The 25,951-nt window shown below is 41.9% G+C and overlaps 1 protein-coding gene across 1 annotated transcript in view; it reads left to right on the forward strand.

Annotated features, from left to right (window-relative positions):
- Window positions 1-25,951, forward strand: part of ERBB4 (erb-b2 receptor tyrosine kinase 4) — a 1,004,693-nt gene that overhangs the window by 470,854 nt on the left and 507,888 nt on the right. Inside the window, exon 3 of the mRNA XM_066575628.1 lies at window positions 21,197-21,383. Coding sequence (XP_066431725.1) covers window positions 21,197-21,383 — 187 coding nt within the window. The remainder of the gene's footprint in view (window positions 1-21,196; window positions 21,384-25,951) is intronic.

Consider the following 25,951-nt stretch of genomic DNA (forward strand, 5'->3'; position numbering starts at 1 on the left):
GAACACAGAACATACACACATGTTAAAAAGGAATACATATATATTTATCAAATGAAAGTGGGGGCACATCTATAGTAGAATATAATGCAGTTTGCAGAAACTGTAGGGCAAGTGCCAGAAAAGCTAAAGCTAATAATGAATGGAGGCTTGTAAGAGAGGCCAGAAGAATAAAAAATGATTTTGGGGGTATGTCAAAAGCAAAAGAAAAGTCAAAGATGCTATTGGATGCTTACAAGATGAAAATGGTGAATTGGTCCAAAATGATGTTGAGAAGGCCAAATTTTTAAATTCCTAATTTTTATGTTTTCTCTCAGAAAGTAGATGCAACATCAACTGATCTTCCCTGTGCTATAGAATGAATAAAATAATCCCCACTATCTACAGAGAGATGGTTCGGAAACACTTTTATTAGCTAATTTACATGAATAGAAGTCTCAAGGTCCAGATAAATTACATCCTAGGATACTGAAGGAAGCAGTGGAGGTAATTGCTGCACCACTCGCCGTAATCTTTGGAAATTCCTTGAGAACAGGAGAAGTCCCAGAAGATTGGAAAAGGGCAAATGTTGTTCCTATCTTCAAAAAAGGGAAGAAGGTGGATCAAGGAAACTACAGGCCTGTGAGCCTGACTTTTATACCGGGAAAGATCTTTAAATAAATTATTAAACAGCATGTATGCAAGTACTTGGATAAGAATGGAGTAATTAACCAGAGCCAGCATGGGTCTGTAACAAACAAGTCATGCCAGACTAATCTAATTTCCTTCTATGACAGAATCACCAACTAGGTTGATCAGGGAAATGCAGTGGATATAGTATATCTTGACCTTAGTAAAGCATTTGACAAAGTATCTCACTTGATACTTAAAAAAAATGACCAAATATGGGATTGAAAGGGGAACTGTTAGGTGGATTCACAAAGAGTGGTCATAAATGGCTGCACATCCAAGTGGAAGAATGTATCAAGTGTGGTACCACAAGGCTCTGTCCTAGGCCCAGTGGTGTTCAACATTCTTATAAGTAATCTAGATGAGGGAATTAAGGGGAAACTGATCAAATTTGCTGACAACACAAAGCTAGGAGGGATAGCTAACACTATGGAAGATAGAGAGAGGATTCAAAAAGATCTAGACAAGCTTGAACAGTGGGCAGCGACTAACAGAATGGAATTTAACAGGGAGAAATCTGGTCCTACATCTGGGCAAGAAAAAAAAAATAAAAAAGCACATAGAGAATGGGAGGAATTGAGCTAAGCAGCAGCACAAGTGAAAAAGGCTTAGTTATACTAATAGAACACAGTGTGATACAACAGTCATTCTGGGATGTATTAATAGAAGCATAGAGTCTAGATTACGTGAGGTCATTATCTACCTCTACTCTTCCTTGGTCATACCTCATCTGGAATACTATGTCTAGTTCTCCCCCCCCCCCCCCATTTACAAAATACATCAACAAACTGAAGGTCAGAGAAGAGTTACCAGGATAGTGAGTGGTCTGCAAATCATGTCCTATGAGGAATGGTTAAAGGATTTGGGAATGTTAGCTTGCAAAAAAGAAGGCTGAGAGGAGACTTAATAGCTGTCTACAAATATCTGAAGGGCTGTCACACTGCAGAGGGATCAGCCCTATTCTCATTTGTACAAGGAAAGACTAGAAACAATGGGATGAAACTGAAAAGGAGGAGACACAGATTAGATATTAGAAAAAACTTTCTGACAGTGAGGGTGATCAATGAATGGAACAGGTTACCACAGGAGGTGGTGAGTTCTCCTTCAATGGAAGTGTTCAAACAGAGGCTGGACAGACATCTATCTGGGATGATTTAGTAATCTTCCATTGAGCAGGGGGTTGGACCCAATGATCCTGGAGGTTCCTTCCAACTCTACGATTGCTAACCCCTTCCTGATGCAGCCTTTTATCATTTCCTTGTTTTTATATTTTCCTCCCCACTTTCAAGGAATCATAGTTCTTTTTTCTGATGAAACATATAAGGGTTCGCTTTTTGTGGGACAAACTGTATTTTTAAATGGTACAACTGAATATAACAAAAGTATTGGTAAACTTTTAAAAAATTTTAAGTGACAAAAAATGGAAAAAAAACCCTGCAAATAATTTTTGCTTTTACGACATTCATGGTGCAGTAAAAATAACGCTATTTTTATTCCGTGAGAAAAAAGAACAATAAGGGACGGCGCTCCACCCACTAAAATGCAGTTCTTTAAATACAAGCAAGAATAACAAAGGACTTACCCGGGGTAGGTGGATGGATCCCTATGGAAAGGACCCACCACCTAACACCTCCCCGTCCTGGTAGACGTTGAATATATAATGAGATCTCCTCTCTCCAATCCAAAAATACTGAAATGGATGCACAGGAGCAAGCAAGGATCTGTTGCCTTTTTTTTTTTTTTTTTTGTTCTTTGGTCTTTCCATTTTTATTCCGTGGATTAATATGATTACAGTGATTCCAAATTTGTAAAGTTTTTTTTAATGCAGTACTACTAGAGATGAGCGAGCGTACTCGGAAAAGCACTACTCGCTCGAGTAATTTGCTTTATCCGAGTATCGCTGTGCTCGTCCCTGAAGATTCGGGCGCCGCTGCGGCTGACAGGTGAGTCGCAGCGGGGAGCAGGGGAGAGCGGGCGGGAGAGAGGGAGAGAAAGATCTCCCCTCCGTTCCTCCCCACTCTCCCCTGCAGCTCCCCGCTCCGTGCCGGCACCCGAATCTTCAGGGACGAGCACAGCGATACTCGGATAAAGCAAATTACTCGAGCGAGTAGTGCTTTTCCGAGTACGCTCGCTCATCTCCAAGTACTACTTTAATAAAAAGCTGCTTTCTGTCACCATCTTTTGTCCCCCATAACTTTTTACCGTTCTGTCGATGTGGCTGTGTGAGAGATCATTTTTTGTGAGGCAATTTTTATGGATACTATTTTAGGCTCTATATAACTTTTCAATCACTTATTTTTAAATTTTTTCTTGCAGTAGGGGTGGCCAACAATCACAGTTCTGGCGTTGCATAATTGTGCAAGATTAATAATGTGATGTTGTTATACTGTAAATTGAACTTTTACAGTTGTGACAATCTCTATTTTTATTCTTTTATGCAATGCCTGGGAAAAGTTTGTTTCTTTTTTTACTTTTAGTATTCTTTGTTTTCTATAGTATTTAAAACAATCTTTCTTTTACGCATTTGAACTTTTTTTTAGTTACCATAGGGCACTTGAACTTGCAATTGTCTGATTGCTTATACAATATAATACAATACTATAGCATTGCGTTACACTGCCATAGCCTTGATTTAATAGGTGCTCACTCATAGCAACCTTAAGAGCATTCAGAAGGCTCCAGGCTGCCACAACACTTGGATGGTGCCTTGCAATCTCATTGCAGGGGGCCATTCAGGACTGCAGAAGGCCGATCGGGTCATTTAAAGGGTTTCCAGTCATGATCAGCATGGACACTGATCATGGCTGTTGTGGGTGGGTGAATACGCAATTCAGGGATGAAACCAGGCCAGTACTGTGCATGAGCTGGATGTGGCTTGTGATGATATACCATGCAGATGGGATGTCAATCAAGTCAGAAGGGAGATTGGCCAGCATAACATCTCTAAAAAAAAGTTTCCACACCTGTGACTTTATACAGAGATGGCAGTATAGCATTCAAAGTTGTATTTCTCTATGAAGCCAAATATATTCCAAAAAAGTAGAAGAACAGCATTTGGAACCTGTCACCATCTTGGATGACAGGTTGGTGGTGGCTGGGGAGCCTAAATCATGATGACAAGTTTTCTTTAGTAGACAAGCCAAAGTATAAATTACTATTGTAGAAAGAATACACAGTTACATGTATTTCAATTAGCATTGCCTTATGCTGAGTGTACGAAATAAAACCTCATGGGTTTCTCTCATTTTCCACAGTTTTTTTTATCCATTCATTGCCCTTTTCCCTGTTTATGCCATATAACCCTCCTATACTTTTTATCTGGATTTATCTCATCCCCCTCCTTCTCTTCGGTCTATTTTGCCTCTCTCTGTTTGCTAATAAATAGCACTGATGAAGATCCACATCGGCCTCCCGCTCACCGCTCACAAATGCTGCTGATTAGCTTTATGTCATGCTTTCAAATCCCATCTGAGTTGGAGATTTTTGGACAACGCTTTTTAGGCTGCATCACCTGCTGCTTTCCTGAGCTGCTTCTGTCATACAAGAAGCCGGGCTCGCATTTTGTATTTACTTTTCATGAACTGACTGACAAAGAAGCCGAAGAATCCAATATCATGAAAAGTCGTGTTATATTTTATGCTTTTTATATAACCATACCGTAGTCACCTTCCAAAACACGTCCCGTTACTGCCAGATTCATGCATGGCAGTTCTTGATTTAATTTATTTTCATTTTTTTAGCTACAACCCTAAGTGCATATAATAAATGAAAACTATAAAGCCTCATACACAAGGCTGAACTGCGTGCACTGTGCCTCAATGTACTATTGATTTGTAGGCACTATGGTCTCTCCATATAACACCATACTGCGGACATGTTCTGTATGGAAAGATATGGCTAATATGACAATACATGGAGAACAAAAGATGGAGAAAAAAATACTAACTACACTTAATTAAATGGGCAATTAATATTAATACTGATGAGTGAACTTTTGAAAAGTTCACTTCCACCGGTTTACCCAACTTTGGCAAACAGTCCAGTTTGGTCCGAATTAGTTTGAATCGAACCCAAAAAACCACTAAACCTCTAAACCTGATGTATAACACTGTCTTAAAGCCATAAAACCCTGAGGGTGTTATTATTAGGTTTTTATGGCTCTTAGACAGTGTTAGACACCAGCATTCAGGACTGGTGTTGAGCAAACCAAACCAGTAGAACCTCATTTGGGGTTGAACTTTGCCAAAATCTCTGTTCGTGCAGAACCAAATTTTTAGTAAAGTTCGATCCAAAACATGTTCTACTGGATTGGTTTGCTCAGCACTATTCATGATCATACTTTGAAGAAAATGTCCCATTTATCTTTCCAACACATACAACCCCTTTCAAAATGTTTGGCCTGGAGCAAACAGCTGATTAGCCTGGTTTCTATTTTTCATATCCCTGCAAACATATGATTTTGCTGGCAGTAGTCATGAATAGTCAGGCGTTCCTTCTGCAAAATCTGCTGCATGTGGTATTTCAGTCTGTCTGTGCATGACTAGATGTTTTTTCTGACTTTGGCTTACATTCCCAGTTATTGTTATATGGCTTGTTAAAAGCTCTGACATTGACTTGCAGGAATGCTGCCTTCCAATAGGTGGCGTTGCAGAGGCATGGTTCTATCTTTACATTTGCATATTTCCCAGAGGAGCATAGATGGCCTTATAAGTCTCTTCGCACCTTCTAAGTGGTCTCCCTAAGGAAAAACAGTACCCTTCCTGAAGACAGCCACTCACATGAATGACGGTTCTTTAATACAAGGATACTGTTACATGTGCTGCTGGGATCTGTAGTTCTAAGCTTCCTAGCAGCACAACCCCCACAGGGTTAATTGACTGACCAGGAGCTGGGTTTATATGTGAGCACAGACTCAGGAGATTGGCTAGCAGGAAGTACCACACCCAGCCAGCTCAATCAATTAACCCTGTGAGGGCTGTGCTGCTAGGAAGCTTAGAACTACAGATCCCAGCAGCACATGTAACAGATACCACACGGTTGAAGCAAATTGGAGCGACTCTTCCTGAACGGCTCTCCATTCTGGGACATGATGTGGGTCCTGAGCAGCGACCCCATTCTTTTAGGTTCACATTCCCTAACTGGGCATATAAGTAGGGGTTGCCCTTTTGACACAACCTCTTGAAATAACCTACAAAAATCCCAGAGACGTCTTGTCACAAAAAGCTTACAATCATGCATATATTCCAGAATGAAAATGGGTTAATATTTTTCGTTCGGCGTTGCAGTATCATCTTAGGAAGTTGGATGAAGCTGTAGATATTTTCAGATGTGTTATCCCTCTCTGTGTGTTTCCTGGAAATTGAAAGCAAACATCCTCTGAGACAAATTTGTTACATTATCACCAACGTCAAAACACATTTCGTCCTCGGTCCGAGCTGCTTTGCAATTAAATTTGCGCTGTTTTCAGGTGAGGAAGATATCCTGCAGTGGGAGGAGCTCCTGATGTGCCGTGTTATTTCTAATAGGATGTGTGCATGGAACGTGAATCATGAAGGTAGATTTACAAACAGCAGCGAGGCAAGGTTATCTATTATCAGATGCCAGGTGGAACAAAATTGGAAAGAGGAAAAACATTGAAAGGAGCAGGATATTAATTTTAATTATTTTAATTTTGTGCTAATCTCATTTATGACCTTGTAAACAACAACCATGAAATCATTTAAATGCTATTTACACTACAAACATTGTGTTTTCTGCTAGAGGATTATGCAAGCTTTTCGAGAGGAATTGATCTGTACACGTTTGTGGTGACATAAAAAGAAGGTAAATTGGCTCTTGGCCTTTCTAGGATTTTAAGCAAATATTTTCCTGAAGGAATGTGCTTGTTGTTTGTGAAAGAGCCTGTAACCTTCTGGTCCATGAAAGATACTCTCTTGGCTGCAAAATGAATGGCCGTTCTTTAGAATAAGCCATCAATATCAGATCCTTGGAGTCTGACTACTGGCATCTCTGCCGATGCACTTATTGAAGAGTCTGCAGCATTCCAATGAGGACCACAGCCCCTTCAATGTTTGCCATGCACAGTTTTTACCATTTGTGCTATTTAAATTCCCTAGTGGACCCAGATCAGGGCTAACATGAATAGGCCATTGCATCATCGCCCTGTTCTCTTTGCTCTGTGGCCCTTCCCCCTCATTTCCAAACTTTTTTGTGCCTAGCAAACTAATAAAAACTCATACTTACCTAACCCAACAGGCTACCCTTCCCCACACTTCCTCCAGTCTCCACTAACTTTTGAGTCAAGCGTTCATGTGCCCATCTAAGCGCATGACCACTGCGGACAATCACTGGTCTCAATGGTAGTGAAACCATTGATTGATCGTAGCAGTCATATATTTGGATGCACACATGACTGTTCAACCCAGAAGTGAGTTGAGGCTGCATGGCTGGGCAAAGAGGTGAGTATATCCTGGCTTATTACTGTATATACTCGAGTATAAGCCGAGTTTTTCAGCACAAAAAAATGTGATGAAAAAGCCCTCTTCGTCTCATGCTCAAGTGGGGTTAAAAAAAAAACCGCAATACTCACCTCTCAGCCGGCATCTGTGTCCCCGGCGTGATGCTCTCCCCGATGGTGCGACAAGCTGCTTCAGACTTCTCCCCACTGTCATCTCCCTGGCTCGGTTTTCAATTCCCCCGTCATCAGCGCTATGTGACTAAGCGCTGTGATTGGAGCGAGCGCCGGCCAATCACAGACGGTGCTCTATCATTCACAGCCATTCAGAGATGTCATTCACTAAATGGCTGTGATTGGTTTATCGAGTGCTGGCTGACGGCGGGGGAATTGAAAACCGAGCCAGGGAGATGACAGCAGGGAGAAGTCTGAAGCAGCTTGCGCCAACACCGTGGAGACCATCGCACAGGGGAGGGCATTGCGCCAGGGACACAGACGTCGGCTGAGAGGTGACTTTTGCGTTTTTTTTCCCTAGTATATACTCGAGTGTAGCTAGGCTTATACTTGAGTCAATAAGTTTTACCAGTTTTTTTGTGGTAAAACTTATTGACTCTGTTTATACTCGGGTCGGCTAATACTCGAGTAAATATAGTATTTTCAAAAGTATCCACATCCTGAGCAAAGTCAGCATGTGCACAGGGAGTTGCCTAATATAGTTGCCCCCAGTGCCCGGTGTGCTGTATACATGAAGAGGCACACCTGCCATACATTTTTGGTATAGTTTACGCCAGTCTCTGGTGTGAATTGCACACAAATCTGACTGCATGGAGCGGACAACCTCTTTTTAAAAAGATAGGGAGGCCGGTGTAGAAAGTTTAAAAAGTCACAACTTTTTTAGCAAATATCTGTTTGTGCAAACTTTTTTTTTCACTTTTAAATACCAGAATGTGGTATGAATAGCTTTAAAAATGTACCTTCATGTGTTTTATTCCCATCCTGACTGCGCAACCTGCTGTTTATCTACATCTATCAATGAGGTCCTGCCGTTATACACTCTGCATTGGTATGAAGCATTACCAGCATGAGATAGAACGGTAACACAAATATGATCAATACAAAGGACCAGCTCCCCAAAGCCTGGATCATCTGTGAGAGATTGATTGAGAAAACAGTCTCAAACAGCATCTGCAGTCTTTCGCCACATAGCCAGATGCTGCTCTTCCTCAGACAGCCTGCATCAACCTCTCATCCCTGCAGGCATAATGGATCCAACAAGACTTCATATTTTTCACAAGCGTGTCCCATGAAACAGCTTAGCCTGTCACATGCATGTGATCTACGGCACCTCTTCAGATGTGACATTCAGGAAATACTTTGCAAAAACAGACACACGATGAAGTGGCTCCTCCTGTGAGCAGATTGCTAGAAAACTACTGCTTCTACTAAATGTACAGAAGTTCTATGAAAATAGTTGAAGATTTTTGACCTTTGTTTTGTTCTACATTGAATATTCTAAGCGTTATATACTGTAAGTAAAGTCTTATAAATTAATTGCATTTCCGCAGATTGCTAATAACATGCGGTTTGATTGTTATCTAAGTTACAATTATAGACAAAAACAATCTAACTAAACTAATAACACGCAAACAGTTTTCACGTTCTCGTCTTTTATTGAGCACACTGAGTAAACATCCACAGTGCAGGGAGAAAAAAGGAAGTGAACCTCTGTGTTAATGATGCCTCCAAGAGCTAACTGGCAAAAATATTTCAAGTAAGGAGATGAGATTGAATGTGTGGGTTTCACAGGTGCTTGCCTATTAAATTAAGGTACTCAAAGCCTGGTCACTGACAAGTCTGTTTTTCCTACGAAGGATTCGATAGTGTGAACCATGCCTCAATACAAACAACTTTTCGAAGATCTCAAAAAGCGTTATGGAGAAGCATGAAGCTGGAAAAAGCAACACAAGCATTGCTAAATACCTGGGTGTACATCAATCCATGGTTAGACAGATTATATGCATGGAGTAAATTCGGGACTAATTTCTACTCTCTTTAGGAGTGGGCTTTCTCATAAGATTATTTCAAGAGTTCAAAAGACAATCCAGAAACAGGTGAGAAAGAACCCAAAAGGTAACAGCAGGATGCTGTACAAACTGAAAAAAACTTTATTCACGTGTCCACTAATAAAGAAAACTGAACAAGAGGAAAGAGAACACTGCACACCAACACCAAAACCTCATCACCAAAGGAGTGTGGAAGGAAACCAGAATACCCGAAGGAAACCCATACAAACATGGAGAGAAAATACAAACTCCATGCAGACTAACCTGATTGTCTGGGGTAACAATTCCAGAGAGCTGGTACAACCTGGGAAAATATTAGAAAGGGAAGTTAGAGGTCCAGATAAAACATTTTGCAGGTAACTTTAAGGACAGCCATCCATGACTTCAAGCTGAAGAGACATTGGGTGATGCATCAAGACAATGACTCAAGGAACACAAGTCAACTAAATAATAATTGAAAACTAAAAAGATTTATGTTTTATCTGGACCTCCAACTTCGCTCTCTAACATATCAGAGTCCCAACCTTAACCTTATTATGATTCTGTGACATGACATGAAGAGGACTGTGCACATAAGGCATCCCAGAAATATTGATGAAGTGAAACACCATTGGTATAAAATGTATCCTCAATGTTGTGCAAATTTTATTTACAGCTACGTTTGGAGGAGCTGATTACTGCTAACGAGGGATCTGTAGGCTATTATATTAAGTGCTTCACTTATTCTTTTCTTCCTAAAGTGTGCATGTTTAGTCATTGTACTCAATAAAAGACATGGATGTTGCAATTTATGTACATTATTAATTTAATTAGATTATGTTTCTCTATATTTTGACTTAGAAAACAACCAAACCTCTTAACCCCTTGAGTGGCGGGTTTCCTACCACCCTGTCGTGCCCACCAGGGCAGGTTTTTTAAAATGGTCTAATCATTGAATTTCAACTAATTTTGCGGTTGCGTCTCAAGAGCCATAACTTTTTCATTTTTCCATTGACATGGCCATATAAGGGCTTGTTTTTTGCGGGACAAGTTGTGATTTTTTAAACAGGAGGGAGGAAAAAAAGAAATGGGGAAAAAAGAAAAAAAGGGGCCATGTCATTAAGGGGTTAAATAATGTATTAACTTCCTTCTCTGGGTCATTACGACGCACGGATACCACATGTGTGATTGTATTTTTAATTTTTTACAAAGTAAAGGTAGACAAGTGTTTTTATAATTTTTTTTAAAATAATTTTTTAACTTTTTTTTTTTTTTTTGTCCCTTTAGGGGACTTCCACAGGGACCCATCAGGACCCCCTGATCACATTCCGGGGGTCTGATGGTGACAGCCCTTTACATGCTGCAGTGACAGCCCTTTACATGCTGCAGTCACATAGACTGCAGCATGTAAAGGGTTAACACAGCAGAGATCGGAGGTTTTCTTTGATCTCTGCTTTAAGAGCTAGTACCTAGCTGTCCTCTGACAGCCAAGCACCAAACTCTCCCTGTCACAGAGACCATCGGCTTGCTTCTGACAAGCCGATGGTTTCTATGGCAACCTGTAAACAAAGCAGGACATTGCCGATATGCCGGCAATATCTTCTGCTGGTTTTTTAAAGCCCTTGCTTTGTTCTCTGTGGGACTGTGCAGGCAGAGCACACTGTCACAGCTTGTGGCATTGTGCTCTGCAGCTCCCATAGTGATACATAGCCCGGAAATCTTCCGGGCTATGTCACTATGAGCAGTGGAGCTCGTCCCGGAAAATTTCCGGGCGTGCCACTCAAGGGGTTAAGCCCAATGTCCACGGGCAGATTTTAGCTGCGGAATCCGGAGTGGGTGTTCCGCTCCAGATTCCGCAGCAATAACCCTCCATATGCTCCATGCCATGGAAAAATGATTTTTTTTATGTACACGGGTGGAAACCAATTGTGGTTTCCGCTCGCAGATGAAAAATCGCAGCCTGCTCCATTTCACTGCAATGCCTTCAGGGATGGCTTCCATTCAATTCAATGGAAGCTGTCCGATTCGCGGCCTATCCGTAGGGACACCGGCCACGGGTACGGGCGGATTCCGTGCAGGATTCCCCATGCGGAATCCATGCATGCCCATAATTATGAGGCCTTAGTAATCAGTAATCAAGTCCAAGCAATTTCAAAGGCATCACTTACTTTTTCTTGCAACTGTAATATATATGTTTTTTTACGTTTGTCAACAAGAATACATGGTATAAACAAAAAATTCCAAAATTCTTAATTTCTTGAAATCCCAATATTTAGGGATTTTCAGTAATTACCTCTTTCCTGTGCTCCTTGTCAAAAACAGAAGGGGCATAGAAGTAACGGAAATTATTCCTAATAGAGCAAAACACCTTCCATAGTTCAACCATTAGAGAATGGGACTGGGAGGGAAGAGGACCAGACAGCTGCAAATGTGAAAGAGCACTTGGCTGTTTCCAGACTTTACATGCAGATGGCTAACTTTCCGATTCTCTACTCTCCTCACTTCTGGTTCCCATGTTTGCCTATGAGGCACAGGTCACTTGTTCTTAGGTAGGGGCCCAAGAATCAGACCTCCACCAATCAAACTTTAGAGGAATTTCTTCAGGTTTCTTGCGCCTTGTGTTTTGCAACTTAAGCGAGGTGACAGGGTGAAATATATTCACTCATATAGCTGTTTAATCATTTTATATCCTAATGCCTTGAGAAATGATTGATGCTTTTCCTGTGTCATTGACTTATTTTTTGACAACACCCATCATTTACACATTTGCATGTCTAAGCAGAGCACAAGCCAAATCAATTTCTTTCTTACACACTTAGTGGAAACATTGCAAATTTGATTTAAAATAACTGAAATAAGAAAAAAAAAATGCTGCAAACTTCAGGATGTTGGATACAGATAAGAACGTTGCCATGCAGAACTACGATTGATAAAAAAAAAAATTAAACCGAAACAGAGAAGTAAAATGTGTGTGCGGTAACACCTTATAATCAACTGACAGCTGAATCTGCATTTACAAGCCGAAACATTACAAAATGTCATCTTAGTCTCATCACCATTCATGTGTCATTGCGGAACCTAAGATGCTTTATAACTGAAAGGAACCATCTGTACTAGAATTTATAACTGTAGTAGAACTGCGCCGTTACTAGGGTATACTCGCATGTGGGAGAGCCGCTGCAAAAATATGTAGAACTGAGCAATTCATTCCATACATCTGACTAGCGTTATTTCTAATGTCGCTCATCGTGATTGGCCGGGAAATAAAATCTGGCCAATCGTTGCAAAAAACAGATGAGATCATCCCAATCCGATTTTTAGCAAAAATAGTCAGAAAATTGTTTTGCAAATAAAAGTGGGCACATTTTAGTATTTTTCTGTCATGCATGTGGCTCCATTGTTAGCACTGTTGCCTTTCAGTGTTGGGTCCTAGGTTTAAATCCTATCAAGAATAAGCCATCCAGATGTTGCTCTTGGTGAGTTTTGAGCTGAGTACTCCAGCACTGCAAAGCTGCTGCGCTAAAAACTGAGCCACCACACTTGCCTGTTCTGCTGTAGAGCAGAAAAAGGACAAACAACAAGAATAAACACAAAAAAGACTTAAAAATTCCATCCAGATGTTGCCCTTGGTCCAATTTGAACCTAGAACTCCAGCAGTGCTAGCAACCAAGTCACCTCTCTTACCTTTTCTGCTCTAGAGGAGAAGAACCACAAGAAGAATAAATAGAAAGAGAACATGAGAACCCCACCCAGATGTTGTCCTTGGTCAGATTTGAACATAGAAGTCTAGTGCTGCAAGACAACAGCATTAATATCGGAGTCAGCATGGACGGTCTTCCTTTTCTGGAGGACATGACAGAAAAAGAGAAAGAAAGAAATCCATAGAGATTTTGTCCTTGGGCAGTTTGGACCTTGGACCCTAGCACTGCAAGGCAACAACGCTAATGACTGAGCCACCTTCTTAAGCTTTCTCTATCTTCCTTCTTATACTCCTGTGGAGAGACAGAAGAAGAAAAAGAAAGAAGAGAACAATGATGAGGAGAAGAAGGAGAAGGAGGAGAAGGAGAAGAAGTACAATGAGGAGAAGTATAAGAAGGAGAAGGAGGAGAAGTAAAAGGAAGAGGATAAAGGGCAGAATGAGATGAAGGTGAATTAGAAGATCTCATTTTTATTTTCTCATTCTCCTCCTTCAAAGTATGAGGATGAAGAGGCTTGGTGGCTCAGTAACTAGTACTGTTGCCTTGGGCGCTGGAGTTCTAGGTTCACGGCTGATTATGGGTAACATCTGCAGGGAGGTTGTATGTTCTCTTTGTGTTTGTTTTTTGTCCATTTTCTCCTTCTCTGAAGAAGGGAGAAGAAAGAAGTGTGGTGGCTCAGTTGTAAGCACTGAGAGACACATACATGTTAGTGAAGCTGATTTCTATTTCCAATGGTGATGGAAGTGATCCCCGCCTCTGCTGTCACAGTTGCGGCAGAGTGTTGCAGAGTTCTTCCATTGCTATCAATGGGGCCGGTGCTGCTGCCGCTGCTGGCCCCATTGAAAGCAATGGTAGATCTCACCGCTAGATAAGACGTGCTGCAATGTCTTTCCTGCATCACATTTTGGTGCCATGCAGGAAAACATCGCTAATGTGAATAAACCCATTCAAAATAACGGGGTTCATATTTATGCGAGATTTGTACATCTCACAATGTACAAATCATATGCGATTTTCATGCCAGTGTGAAGGCAGCCCTGCACAGTTATACACCAGTTTTAGGAGTTCTGTTGTACTTGTTCGGTTCGAACTTATTCGGATCAAACTTTTTGCAAAAGTTTGGTGAACCGACTGAACAAAACTTTTCAAAAGTTCACTCATCACTATTAGAGTCTTATTCTCTGACGGTTTCATTCCCCAAAGGGTCTCATCCTGTGCTGTTTGGATCTCTGGTGTTATCTACTCCACCTGCTTCTGCTACATTACTACTTTGCATTGTTGTCAGGGGTACCTGGCATCTGTATGAGAAATTCCCCTTCTGCTTCATCCTGCAATATTCAATGAAGTTACTTTATTTATTGTTTTTATATTTTAAAAAGCTATTCCCTTCTCAGGAAATTGCACTTGGAATGGTCCTGAAATCTGTAGTGTTGGCTATGGAAAGTGCCAGAGATAAATGAGTTCAAGTGCTCAGCAATCGGTGGCGGCCGACACCAATCACTTCAATTTGACCACCAATGATTGCCAAGTGTTGCAATTCAACTAACTCCAGGGGTCCGATTCAAATGAATTGAGTTGCCACTGCTGTCAAGATTTCAAGACTCACCGGCGCAATTTCTTTGGATCAATGGGGTCCCAGGGGTTAGATCCTAACTGATGGACATGTTATCCCCTATCCTGTTATCACCTGTGGATAAGGGATAAATTGACAAGATGGAAGTACCACTTTAAGATAGCCCATGATAGCAAAAATGGTGGGACAATGGACTAATTCTGGAAAAAAATTAAAGTTCAGAAATAGAGATGAGCGAGCATACTCGCTAAGGACAATTGCTCGAGTGAGCATTGCCCTTAGCGAGTACCTGCCCGCTCGAGAGAAAAGGTTCGGATGCAGGCGCGGGTGACAGGTGAGTTGCGGCAGTGAGCAGGGGGAGCGGGGGAGGAGAGAGGGAGAGAGAGATCTCCCCTCCGTTCCTCCCCTCTCTCCCCCGCTGTCAGGGTAATTCTAAGTACAGCACCAATCAGGCCCACCCCACTTGCCCCGCTGCCGGCGGTAAAGAAGAAAACACCACACGGAGGTCTGGTATAGTTTCTCACACGGGGACATGGCTGCGCTTCGCCCTTTATTACAGATTACATGAGATCTTATACCCTTTGTCTCATCACCAGGAATGGGTGATGGGCTCATAACCATATATGGGAAGTCCGGATTTCCGGCCTGAGACAGTGAAAGTTCAGATGCATAGTTGAACAGTCGTTATCTTGCTACGGCGCCTCCGGAAAAACAGCCAAGTACACGCGGCCTTCGTGTCTGGTTATTCCTTGTGTTTAAAATACATTTTGTCTTCGCCTTGCAAGGCCTCTTGGCATATCTGATGTAAGGCGACATATAAGTTTTTTTCTCAATTTAACTTTGAATAGAACTTGCATACAGGTATAAAAGCATAAAGAACATATGGCAATATATACATATACCCTCACAAACCCCCCTAAAAATTTATATGGAGATCAAGCATCAGACCTTGCACTCTTCCTCGGTCGTCTCTCCCTTGCGTCAGGGTTTCTCCACTGCCCGTAAGTCCCTACTCCTAGGAGGGGGGGATCCCTACCTCACCTCAGAAGGAGGCCATGGATTCCCTGGGCTTATTTCCGGGCATCCATACCCTCTATCTGTACAAGTTAACACCCCACAGGGTGTGCCCTCGCCGGAACCTAAGGTCTTCTGCACTATCCCTAGGCAAATGGGAATTCCACTGACAGTCCATCTTATGAGACCGGGGCGGCGCAGTACTAGTACATTTCTCCATTCTTCTGGTAACGTATCTGGTTGGCATTATCGGAACTGGCTCTTCATCTTTTTCAAACAAGGGAAATTTTGGTCACATTATCCAGTCCCTTACTCATACTCTTTTTGATCCAAGGGATAATACACGTACAGGAAATTACATACCCCACCTCTTTCTGCTAAAATCATATCCAGGGCCACTCTATTTTGGAACGCCATGGATGCAGTGGGCCCTAACTGGTCAGCTAACCCTTGTAAAGCATCTCTGGTGTAGTTTACAAACCTCTGCTGATTGTAATAGATATAATTCATCCAATCTACATTATTATTAACAGTGACAATAGCAAATAAGGACTCAAAACCTGCTTTAACCTGATCTCTAGAATTTAACTCATCTGGCACCCCCCTTGGCACTCCTATTGCGTCTATGTATACATGTGGATCAAAGTTACCACCTGGAGCATCAACTTCTCTCTTAGCACGATGCGGTGTTGGATTCTCACCCTCAGTGTAGGCTTCATATTGCACATTTCATTGTATTAATTTGTTCTGAAACAGGGGGCTAGTGTACAGTAGTCAAAGGTGTGTGTTAGAGGAATTGTACCACATTATAGCATGTAAAGGATATGCAGGATCATGAGTTTTTGCAGTGCGAAGTGTGGATCCAAGTGGGTTTTCCTTCAAGCTTGACTGCAGTTGGGGTGGTGAACAACATCTGGTAAGGACATTCAAACCGGGTTTCTCGCTCAAACTTTTTTACATAGACCCTGTCACCTGGTTTCAGATTGTGATACTCATCTGTAGGACCTGGGAGAAAAGCAGAGACTACAGAATGGATTACTAACAATTCCTTGGAGAGGCCTATGACAAAATTAACAAGAAAATCGTTCCCCAAACTCTGCTACTGTGGCATGTACCCTCCGGAGAAAAAGAAAAACTAATGGAAGACACTCAATTCAAAATTTTCCCCTTTTCTTCATTGCCTTTTTGTGTCTACTTTCCTCCTACTCCGCGGACGGTAAGGTGTGTGAAAAGCCTGGAATATACCCCAAAACAGACATGATGTGTTGCATTATTTCACCTGTGAAGTATGTACCTTTGTTTGACTCAATCACTTCCGGTACCCCGTATCTGCAGATTACCTCATTCATGAGCTCCTGTGCGATTACCTGCTTATTTACTTTGGTAACAGGGTAGGTCTCCAACCTGAAAAACATCAACAACAACAAGCACATATTCATGCTTCCCAACAAGTGGTAGCTGAGTGTAGCCAATTTGCAATCCCTGAAATGGGTAGAGTGGTCTAGGCAAGTGTTATGTGGCAAATTTACTTCTGCTCTGTTGCTTACGGCAAAGATCATGCAAAATTGGACAAATGATGCAGCAGCTACAGAAAACCCAGGAGCCACCCGTCCTTGTTCAAGAATCGACATCATCGCTGCTTTAAGAGGTGCATCTTTCCGTGCATTAGCTGGGCCATCATGAGGCACAGGGACCGTGGTAGGCAAGTGCTGTTGACTGTTCACCATATGCCGTCCCTTTTTAGTCCATTTTTCCTTTTCTTCCTTGCTGGCTTGTAACTGTAAAGTCTTTAGCATATCAAAGTCCAAGTTTTTATCAAAGTCCAAAATTATTATCAAAGTCCAAGGTTTAGTCAAAGTCCAAATTTTTATGAAAGTCCAAAGTTTTTATCAAATTCTTCTTTTCTTCTTTCTTCCACGGCTTGAGGGCCGCTGCTTTTGCTGTGTGGCCTGTGATGGCGTTGCCTCTCGCTTCTCTGGTGTAGGAATTGGTGTGATCTTTCCACTTTGTCAGGTAGAAGTAGGGTCTCCATGAGACTGCACCACTGCACCATTCTCAATTGGCTGTCCTGCTGAGGTAAAAAACTGTCTGGCCTTCCCTGTTGGGCCGTAATCATGAGCTATGCCAAATGCATACCGGGAGTCAGTGTAAATGTTTGCCGTCTTACCTTTCGCCACTCTACACGCCTCAGTGAGGGCCTTTAGCTCCGCTTCTTGTACTGCGACATGCGGAGGCATTCTGCTTTTAGGACATCTTGTTGTGTGACCACTGCATATCCAGTGTGGAGTCGTCAATCACCCTGGGTACCATCTATAAAAAACAACTCAAAATATGTATTGTTAATAAGGGCTTCAGTAACTTTTTAAAACTTAAATTTTCTTGTTGCATCAATGCTAGACAATCAGGCTGATATTCTATTTCAAAAAGATTAGAACCTTGTTGCAAAAAATTTGAAAAATTTAAAAATGGCTTGCAAAAAATTTAAAAATGACTGACTTGCAATACCTAGATCACCTATGCCTTCTTCTCCCCCCCCCTTTGAACCCGGGTACTCAATTGGAAGAAATAGTAGCCGGGTTCAAGTTAGTACAACATTGTAAAAAGATTTGATGGATGCAGATAAGGCCTGTAAGATACTAGCACCAATAACAGAGACATGAGTTACATCAGGGCAGAATAATCTACAAACATCTATTATTATTTGAAATGTGATATTCCTTTAAGTAAATTCATTATTAATCTGATCCTGCCTGCAATGTCTTATCAAATTTGAGACAGGAGAAAAAACAAAACAAAAACTTTTACTAGCTGCTCAAGATCCTCACCCCCTCCCTTGTCGAGAAGAGGGATGAAACATTACATACTATTACATCATCTAGCTCCACCCCTTCGATACTGGCTGCGTGCGTCTTTTTTCACAGCTCATTTCAGCTTAACAGTCTACACGTCCACATCTCAACCAAGCAAAGTCCCATGCATGGGGGGGAACTTTTATCCCCAGTTATTAACTCTCATCCATCCATGCGCTCAAGTTTGCTCCGTCACCCCCCATTGAAGGTGTCCCAGTACATGCAGATGCACAGACAAAAAAAAGTTTGACAAACATACATACATCAGTTGAAAAACATTGAGGTGAGTGCTATAATGTTATAAAGTACATGATTCTATTGAGATGAGATTGTGAATGAGCGCTATTTATGACAAATTATGTGAAAAAAAATTTGCTGAGTGACTGAGACATTCTATCTTTCTTATTTACTGAAACTATTATATGCCGTATTAAACGCTGAAGTATTTTAGAATACGTGGGTATCTTTCTGCCCCCCTTGTCTTTTTTCCTCTGTATTTGACCCTGAACAAAACGTGAAGTCTGAAAGCCCCCACCTTTTCAAAACATCTGTTATCTCTCTAGGAATATGAAACACAGACTGAATAGAGTTGTTTTAGTTTAACTATTGCCTGCATTTGAACTCATAATTAACACATATGCTGGGACCTTGCAACATTCATTTTCAACCCCTGTATAAGTAAGAATATATCTTAGAAATTGCTATATTTCCTGCCTACTATGACAGTATAATTAATTAAATTCATTTCAATTCATTTTAAGCAAGCAAAGATATTTTCCAGGGTCAGTATTTCATTTTCTCTCGCTTCGTTATCTCTTGACCTTGAAAACTAAACACAAGCTCTACAGCTTCATGTAAACAATCTTTCTCATCTAAAAGCAAGCTCAGTTAACTATTTGCACATACAGTATATATATATATATATATATATATATATATATATATACACACATATATATCCATATCTATTATCTATCTTGTATTATACACCTTTTCTTCTTTCTCTCTGCCAACAAATCACATGCATTGTAACTTTCTTCTCGACTTCGCTTGTTCCTTCAGCACTTTCTCCCTACCTAACTGCCAATGTAACCTTTAATAGACACTCTCCCGGCACCCTCTTGATCACTTACTGTACTTTTCAACATTTTACTTACGGATACTTTCTTAAACAAATAATGTGTACATACTTTCTCTGACTGTCTCTCTGCTTCTCACTCCAGCACTTTCTAGCAAACCTTGATCTTTTAAGGCGCCTCTTGGTCCTAAAGACCTCCTCCCAGACACCATTTTTGTAATCTACCGTGCGGGTTCTTGTTACACATTTTCATAAGTTTTCTTACAGTCTACAGATTGTGACCCTTGTCTTTCCGCCATCAATTGATCCCCGCACAGCGGCAGCCCATAAGGGGCTCTGTCTTCTTTAATAAGATCTTACGCATATTAGAACAACAATGAGAATAATAATAACACGCTCCATAGAATGCATCCCTCTTAATTTTCAAATTGTCAGCCCCTTATATACCGGCAAAACAACCGAGGGTCCCTTCTCCTATGGAACCAGCCTCACAGAATGCATCTCTCTGAAATCAAATCGTTAGCCCCATATATAAGGCAAAACAACCGAGAGTCCCTTCTCTTATGAAGCCTGTCTCACAAAATGCATCCCTCTTAATTTTCTAATTGTTAGCCCCTTATATACTGGAAAAACAACCGAAGGTCCCTTCTCTTGTGAGACTAAATGAAAAGAAAGAGAAAAAAAACTTCTGTAGATACAACAAACAACCTTCACTATTGTTAAAACACTACGGACTTCAAAGTACAAATACACTACAGACTAGTTCCTGGGTGAGCGATTGGTGCGCATATCACGGTCAGTGGTCCATGACGGCAAACCCGAAGCCCACGAGTTACCGTGTAGAACTCTTAACCCAACCCGTCCGGTCACAAACCACAGATAGTCAGTCCCGCTGCAAGACTCAGCGTAAAACACAGCATAAATATATGCTGGTCTTACCTGGAGTTCTGTGAGTTGATCAGGCTCGGTTTGCAGCAGGACGGCTTCTCCGTGGCGTGGATCCGGGTGGAATTCGTTTTACGGCTCTGGTTTTGTCGCCCCCGTTGGTTGCGCCATATTGTCAGGGTAATTCTAAGTACAGCACCAATCAGGCCCACCCCACTTGCCCCGCTGCCGGCGGTAAAGAAGAAAACACCACACGGAGGTCTAGTATAGTTTCTCACACGGGGACATGGCTGCGCTTCGCCCTTTATTACAGATTACATGAGATCTTATACCCTTTGTCTCATCACCAGGAATGGGTGATGGGCTCATAACCATATATGGGAAGTCCGGATTTCCGGCCTGAGACAGTGAAAGTTCAGATGCATAGTTGAACAGTCGTTATCTTGCTACGGCGCCTCTGGAAAAACAGCCAAGTACATGCGGCCTTCGTGTCTGGTTATTCCTTGTGTTTAAAATACATTTTGTCTTCGCCTTGCAAGGCCTCTTGGCATATCTGATGTAAGGCGACATATAAGTTTTTTTTCTCATTTTAACTTTGAATAAAACTTGCATACAGGTATAAAAGCATAAAGAACATATGGCAATATATACATATACCCTCACACCGCCGCTCCCCGCCTGCTGCCGGCAGCCGAACCTTTTCTCTCGAGCGGGCAGGTACTCGCTAAGGACAATGCTCGCTCGAGCAAATGCCCTTAGCGAGTATGCTCGCTCATCACTATTCATAAACTTTCCTTTCACTGCAGCAGATTTCCAGATTTGGGTCAATACTGCAGCAAAATAAACCTTAAATAATTAATGTGACTGTTATAAACTATTAGCACATTTTAAAGACTGGTTTATTTAATTCAAGCTTTCTTTTTTTTTTCTCTTGTAGTCAATTCGAGAAGTGACAGGATATGTCCTGGTGGCTCTTAATCAGTTTGATTACCTCCCACTTGAAAATCTGCGCATCATCCGTGGAAACAAACTGTATGAAGACCGATACGCTTTATCCATCTTCCTGAACTACCTGAAGGATGGGAAACATGGTCTTCGGGAACTTGGTTTAAGAAATCTTACCGGTGAGTCCAATGAACTATTAATGCGAACATCTCAGATGCTGTCAGCAAGGAGTCCTTCTCGTTTCTTTATCTCTTTGGCTCGGTGTCACTCTGCTATTTCATGAAACTCCATTGAAACATTAAGCTAAATATAAAAGTATGCCCTGCAGGCACGATGTCTAACTGCATAAATCTACAGCCGAGGTGCCAACATGTCTTCTACAGTTTAACCAGACTTCAACTTACAAAATGACTAAAACGTCTGTACCTGTTGTATGCACCCCGCTCAGCACACAATATAGGGCAATTATTGCATTTTCTGAACAGAAACAAAGTTGCAAAAGAATCCCAAACTTTTCTGGAAACAGAGAATGTTTACTAATAGAAGTTCTTTGTTTGTTTTTCAATAAAACATTCTTCAGTGTGCAGAATCTTTAGGCTGGGTTCACACAGGGCGGATTTGCCACGGTTTTGCCGCAGCAGATCCGTCCACGGCAAATCTGCCCGCGGCCGCTAATCTCGGGATTAGCCAGCCATGTGGATGAGATTTCTCAGAAATCTCGTCCACACGGGACGGCTAATCCGCTGCGGTAAATCCGGTTGAAACCGCAGCTGCGGCCGCCGCAGCCGCGGTTTCCAAAGATGCAGCATGTCTGTTTATCTTTTCTTTTTTGTTTATTTACGTCGCAGCCGCGCTCTCCTCTATGGAGCGCCGGCCGCAACGGAAAAGCATGTGGCTGAGCCGCTTCAAAGCCGCCGCGGCTTAAACCGCGGTGGTTCTCCCGGCGGAAATCTCGCGGTTTTTGCCGCGGCCAAACCGCGAGATTTCCGACGGGAATCCGCCCTGTGTGAACCCAGCCTTAGACAACCGGATTATAAAATATTTTTCTCTACTCAAATCTAGGATGTAGTACAACCAGAAATAGTTTACAATCTGCATTTTGGGTCTTTTTCTACCCATGGCTTTTCAAAAAGTATATTTTTTGTAGGCGGCCATGTCTGGTGTGAGGCGACTGCTGTGTTCAGCGCTTTGAGCCAATCAACTCTCCTAATTTCTGCCCTCCCGTCTGACATCATGTAGTTTCATAGACGCCTATAGGCTGCAGCTAAATCCAAAGGACCCCATAGAAGTCTGTTTGAGGTGTGCAAGTATGCGTGCAATGCGAACATAGATGCGCATTACACTGCACAATTTTGTAAAAAAAAACCCACACATTTGGAACACATTAGGCTAAATAGCCATTTATATCAGTGTTCATCTGCTGCACACAAATGATTATCCCATGCGGGAACAAAATATACAGTAAATGCGCCAATATGCACGCCAAAAAGCCTTCTTCATAGCGCAAATACTTTGCACTGAGACATGCGTACATCTGTGTGACAAAGCCATTAGTAAAAGTTTTCTAGAAACTGGAAGTAAAAATTTCCAAAGTTGATTTAAACCTGAAACCTTGCAGTGTTTCTCAACTCCAGTCCTCAGGACCCCCAACAGGTCATGTTTTCAAGATGGCCTATAGTAAGAACACTGGTAGCAATGTCTGAGGAGCCAACAATAATTACATCATCTGTGCAATACTAAGGAAATCCTGAAGACATGGCCTGTTTTGGGGTCCTGAGGACTGGAGTTGAGAAACACTGCAAAAGGGCTCAACTAAGGACGTGTTCAAATCAGCGTGTTAGTTTCCGTTTTAAAAAAATCAGTTTAAAAAAAATGGAATGGATGATAAAACGGAATTCAGAATGGAAACAAATGGAATCCATAGACGGATCAGTTGAAAAACAGACAGCTTCTATCAGTTGGTTACCATTTGCTTCTGTTTACATCCATTTTGGCTGATCTGTTTTGTATTATCTTGTCTTTCTAACCTTCTGCACATTTTCATGCGCAAACAGATCCGTCAAATGGACACCAAAAGCAGAACCAAACGGAAACCATTCAGTTCAGTTCCACAAACCATTGACTATAATGTAAGAAAACAATGGAAACAATAGCGCAGCAGTCTATGATATTATTTCTGCTTAAGGGCTCCTACATGCGGCCGTGTTTGCACATGTTTTTGTGTATGTGAAATCTGTGTTTTCTACACATGGATATTAGAACCCATTGATTTAACGCATGTGCAGAAAATAGGTCCTGCTCTGTTTACCTGGGTTTTGCGCATTAAAATGTCATAGAAGTGTATGGCAGGCACGAAATCAAGCAAGAGGAAGGGTGCGCCACTGCGTAAATTCAGGAAACAAAGGCAGCTGGGCCTCGTTAGGCTTTAAATAGCCATTAAACTCCACAAAATGTGTAACATGTACGTGTGAACTGGCCCTGCACATGGAAAAATTACACGTGTGCAACACCCTGATTATGTCGGTCTTCAAACCTTGGGAATGCGCAAATAGACTGTGCTGCGCAGAACGTATTTTGTGCAAACACTCGTGTGTCTCTGCCCTAAAAATGAAAATCCAACTGAATGGATGCAAACTAAGCTGAACTGAAGCACTTTACTTCCCTCTGAGCTCAATGGGAACATAAATGGAACCTTTGAATTTGATTTGATTGTTCCTCAGACAGAACAAAAAACAAAAGTGCAGATGTGAAGGAGCCCTTTGGCCGTATTCAATGGGGCGAGTGCAGAGGTTCTCGGATAACATATGGACATATGTCTGTGTGCTGTCTGATACCCATGGGCTGTGGACATTGCATGTCCGAATCGGACCATAATAGGACTTGATGAGAGTTTTTTCATGTGGACCATCGGCGCTTGTGAAAAAATTCTCATGTGAATAGCCCACTTGGCTACGATGGGTCCGAGTGCTGTCTGTGAAATTCATGGACAGCAGTTGGACATGAAAATCAGCCATCTGAAAGCGCCCTAAGGGCGGACTGACATGGGTGTAAACTCAAAAACACATGTGCAACTTTTTGTATAGTGAAGGACCCTATGCGTATCTGCACATTTTAATGTACGTTTTGCACGCCTGTGTGAGTCCGCCCTTCGCCATGTTAATACTTGCAGTCCACACAATTAGGGCTTCTTTACATGACTGTATTTGCACATAGGTTTGTTCCCATGAGCATGTTTTGCGCACAAAAAAATAAGACCTGTTCTATCTTTCTGGGTATTGCACAGCAATCCACATGGAGGTCTACGGGAGGTGCGCAAATATGCAAGGCGATGCGTGAAACATTGCACAAAGCCACGGGGAACAGAACACATATGGACCTCATTTGGTTAAATAGCCTGTTAATCCACATTAGGGGTATGTCGCACATGCGTGTGAACTGGCCCCGCGTGGGCAGAAAGTACAGTACTATGAGCAGACAAATCAACCTTATCAACCTTGCTCATGCACAAATAAGCTGCGCTAAGGCCAGCGCTTTTTTTCCATACACTCATGTGAAGCCGCCCTTATCCATCCTTTACCCTGCCAGGGCTAGGTGCCATTTGTCTATTAGTGATCCAGCAGCCATAGTGGTGGTCCTGAAGCCTAAAGTGCTTTATTAGTGCCTCTTGTGGGTAAAGTTACCTTCATTGGATAATGAACATCCCTTAAACGCAACATGCGTCCCCAAGGGAGATTAGCCTTGTGAGCTAATAAAGCATTTTTAGGTTTTGCCGAGAAAATTATTGCCCACAGTCCTGTCCCCATTGTAATGTTGGTGCATTGGTACTTCTGATAAATGCCTCAATGCATTTATTAATGCTTTATCTCTACGTAAGTGCTTCATATTTAGAAGAGCGAACTGAAAAACATTCACTAAGTGCTATAGATTTGTCCTTCGATTCTGGCATTGACGGCTACTTGGTTAAAATGGACTCCAGATTGATATTTAGTATTCTGAAAATGACTGATACAAGAAGCATTTCATTTAATAATGCTCAGCAGGCCTTGCAAAGGGGTTTTGCGGCCATATCTGACGGCTCAGGATGTTTTAATTGGATATTTTTTACGGAGACTTTTCAGTTGTTAACCACTTTTTGTCTGGAAAGGGTGCATTGCTTTAGATATTATACCGGGCTGAACTTGTCAGTGAGGAATACTTAGCGCTGTATTAGTAACACATGCAGATTCTTATATACTGATATTTACACATGGAGTTGTAGTCCATCAGTCTATTCCGCGGTTCTTGTAGCAGATCTGCTGCGGATTTTAACACTTGTATTTCAGGCATTGCAATCGGCAGCATAAATAGACAAGTTGTGGATTTGTTGAGGACATTTTCTACTCTATGTGCAGATTTTAGAAAACCCCTCAATTTTTATGTCTGTTTATATTTCCCTTTTCTGTGATATTTGAACATAAGACTCCAGGGTATTATTGTATCTTGATGCCACTGGAAGCTAGGGGTGTGACAGGACTTCCATGAAGGAACGCCCTGTCACACCCCTAACTTCTGATTGGCTGAATAGCGGGAGGTCCTGGAAGCTGCTAGTAAGCCCATGCTTTCCTCTCCTGACAGCTTTCACTGAGCCCTCATCGGATGCTTGCATTGCCCTTGGTCCCCTGGCTTCTGTTCTGCTGTGAGTGGTGAGCTAGTACTCCCCGACCCCACCCCACCCGGCAGTGCTCACCCGCGGGCCGGTAGCTCTTCT

This window comes from Eleutherodactylus coqui, chromosome 8, assembly GCF_035609145.1.
Source record: "Eleutherodactylus coqui strain aEleCoq1 chromosome 8, aEleCoq1.hap1, whole genome shotgun sequence".
Taxonomy (NCBI): Eukaryota; Metazoa; Chordata; class Amphibia; order Anura; family Eleutherodactylidae; genus Eleutherodactylus; species Eleutherodactylus coqui.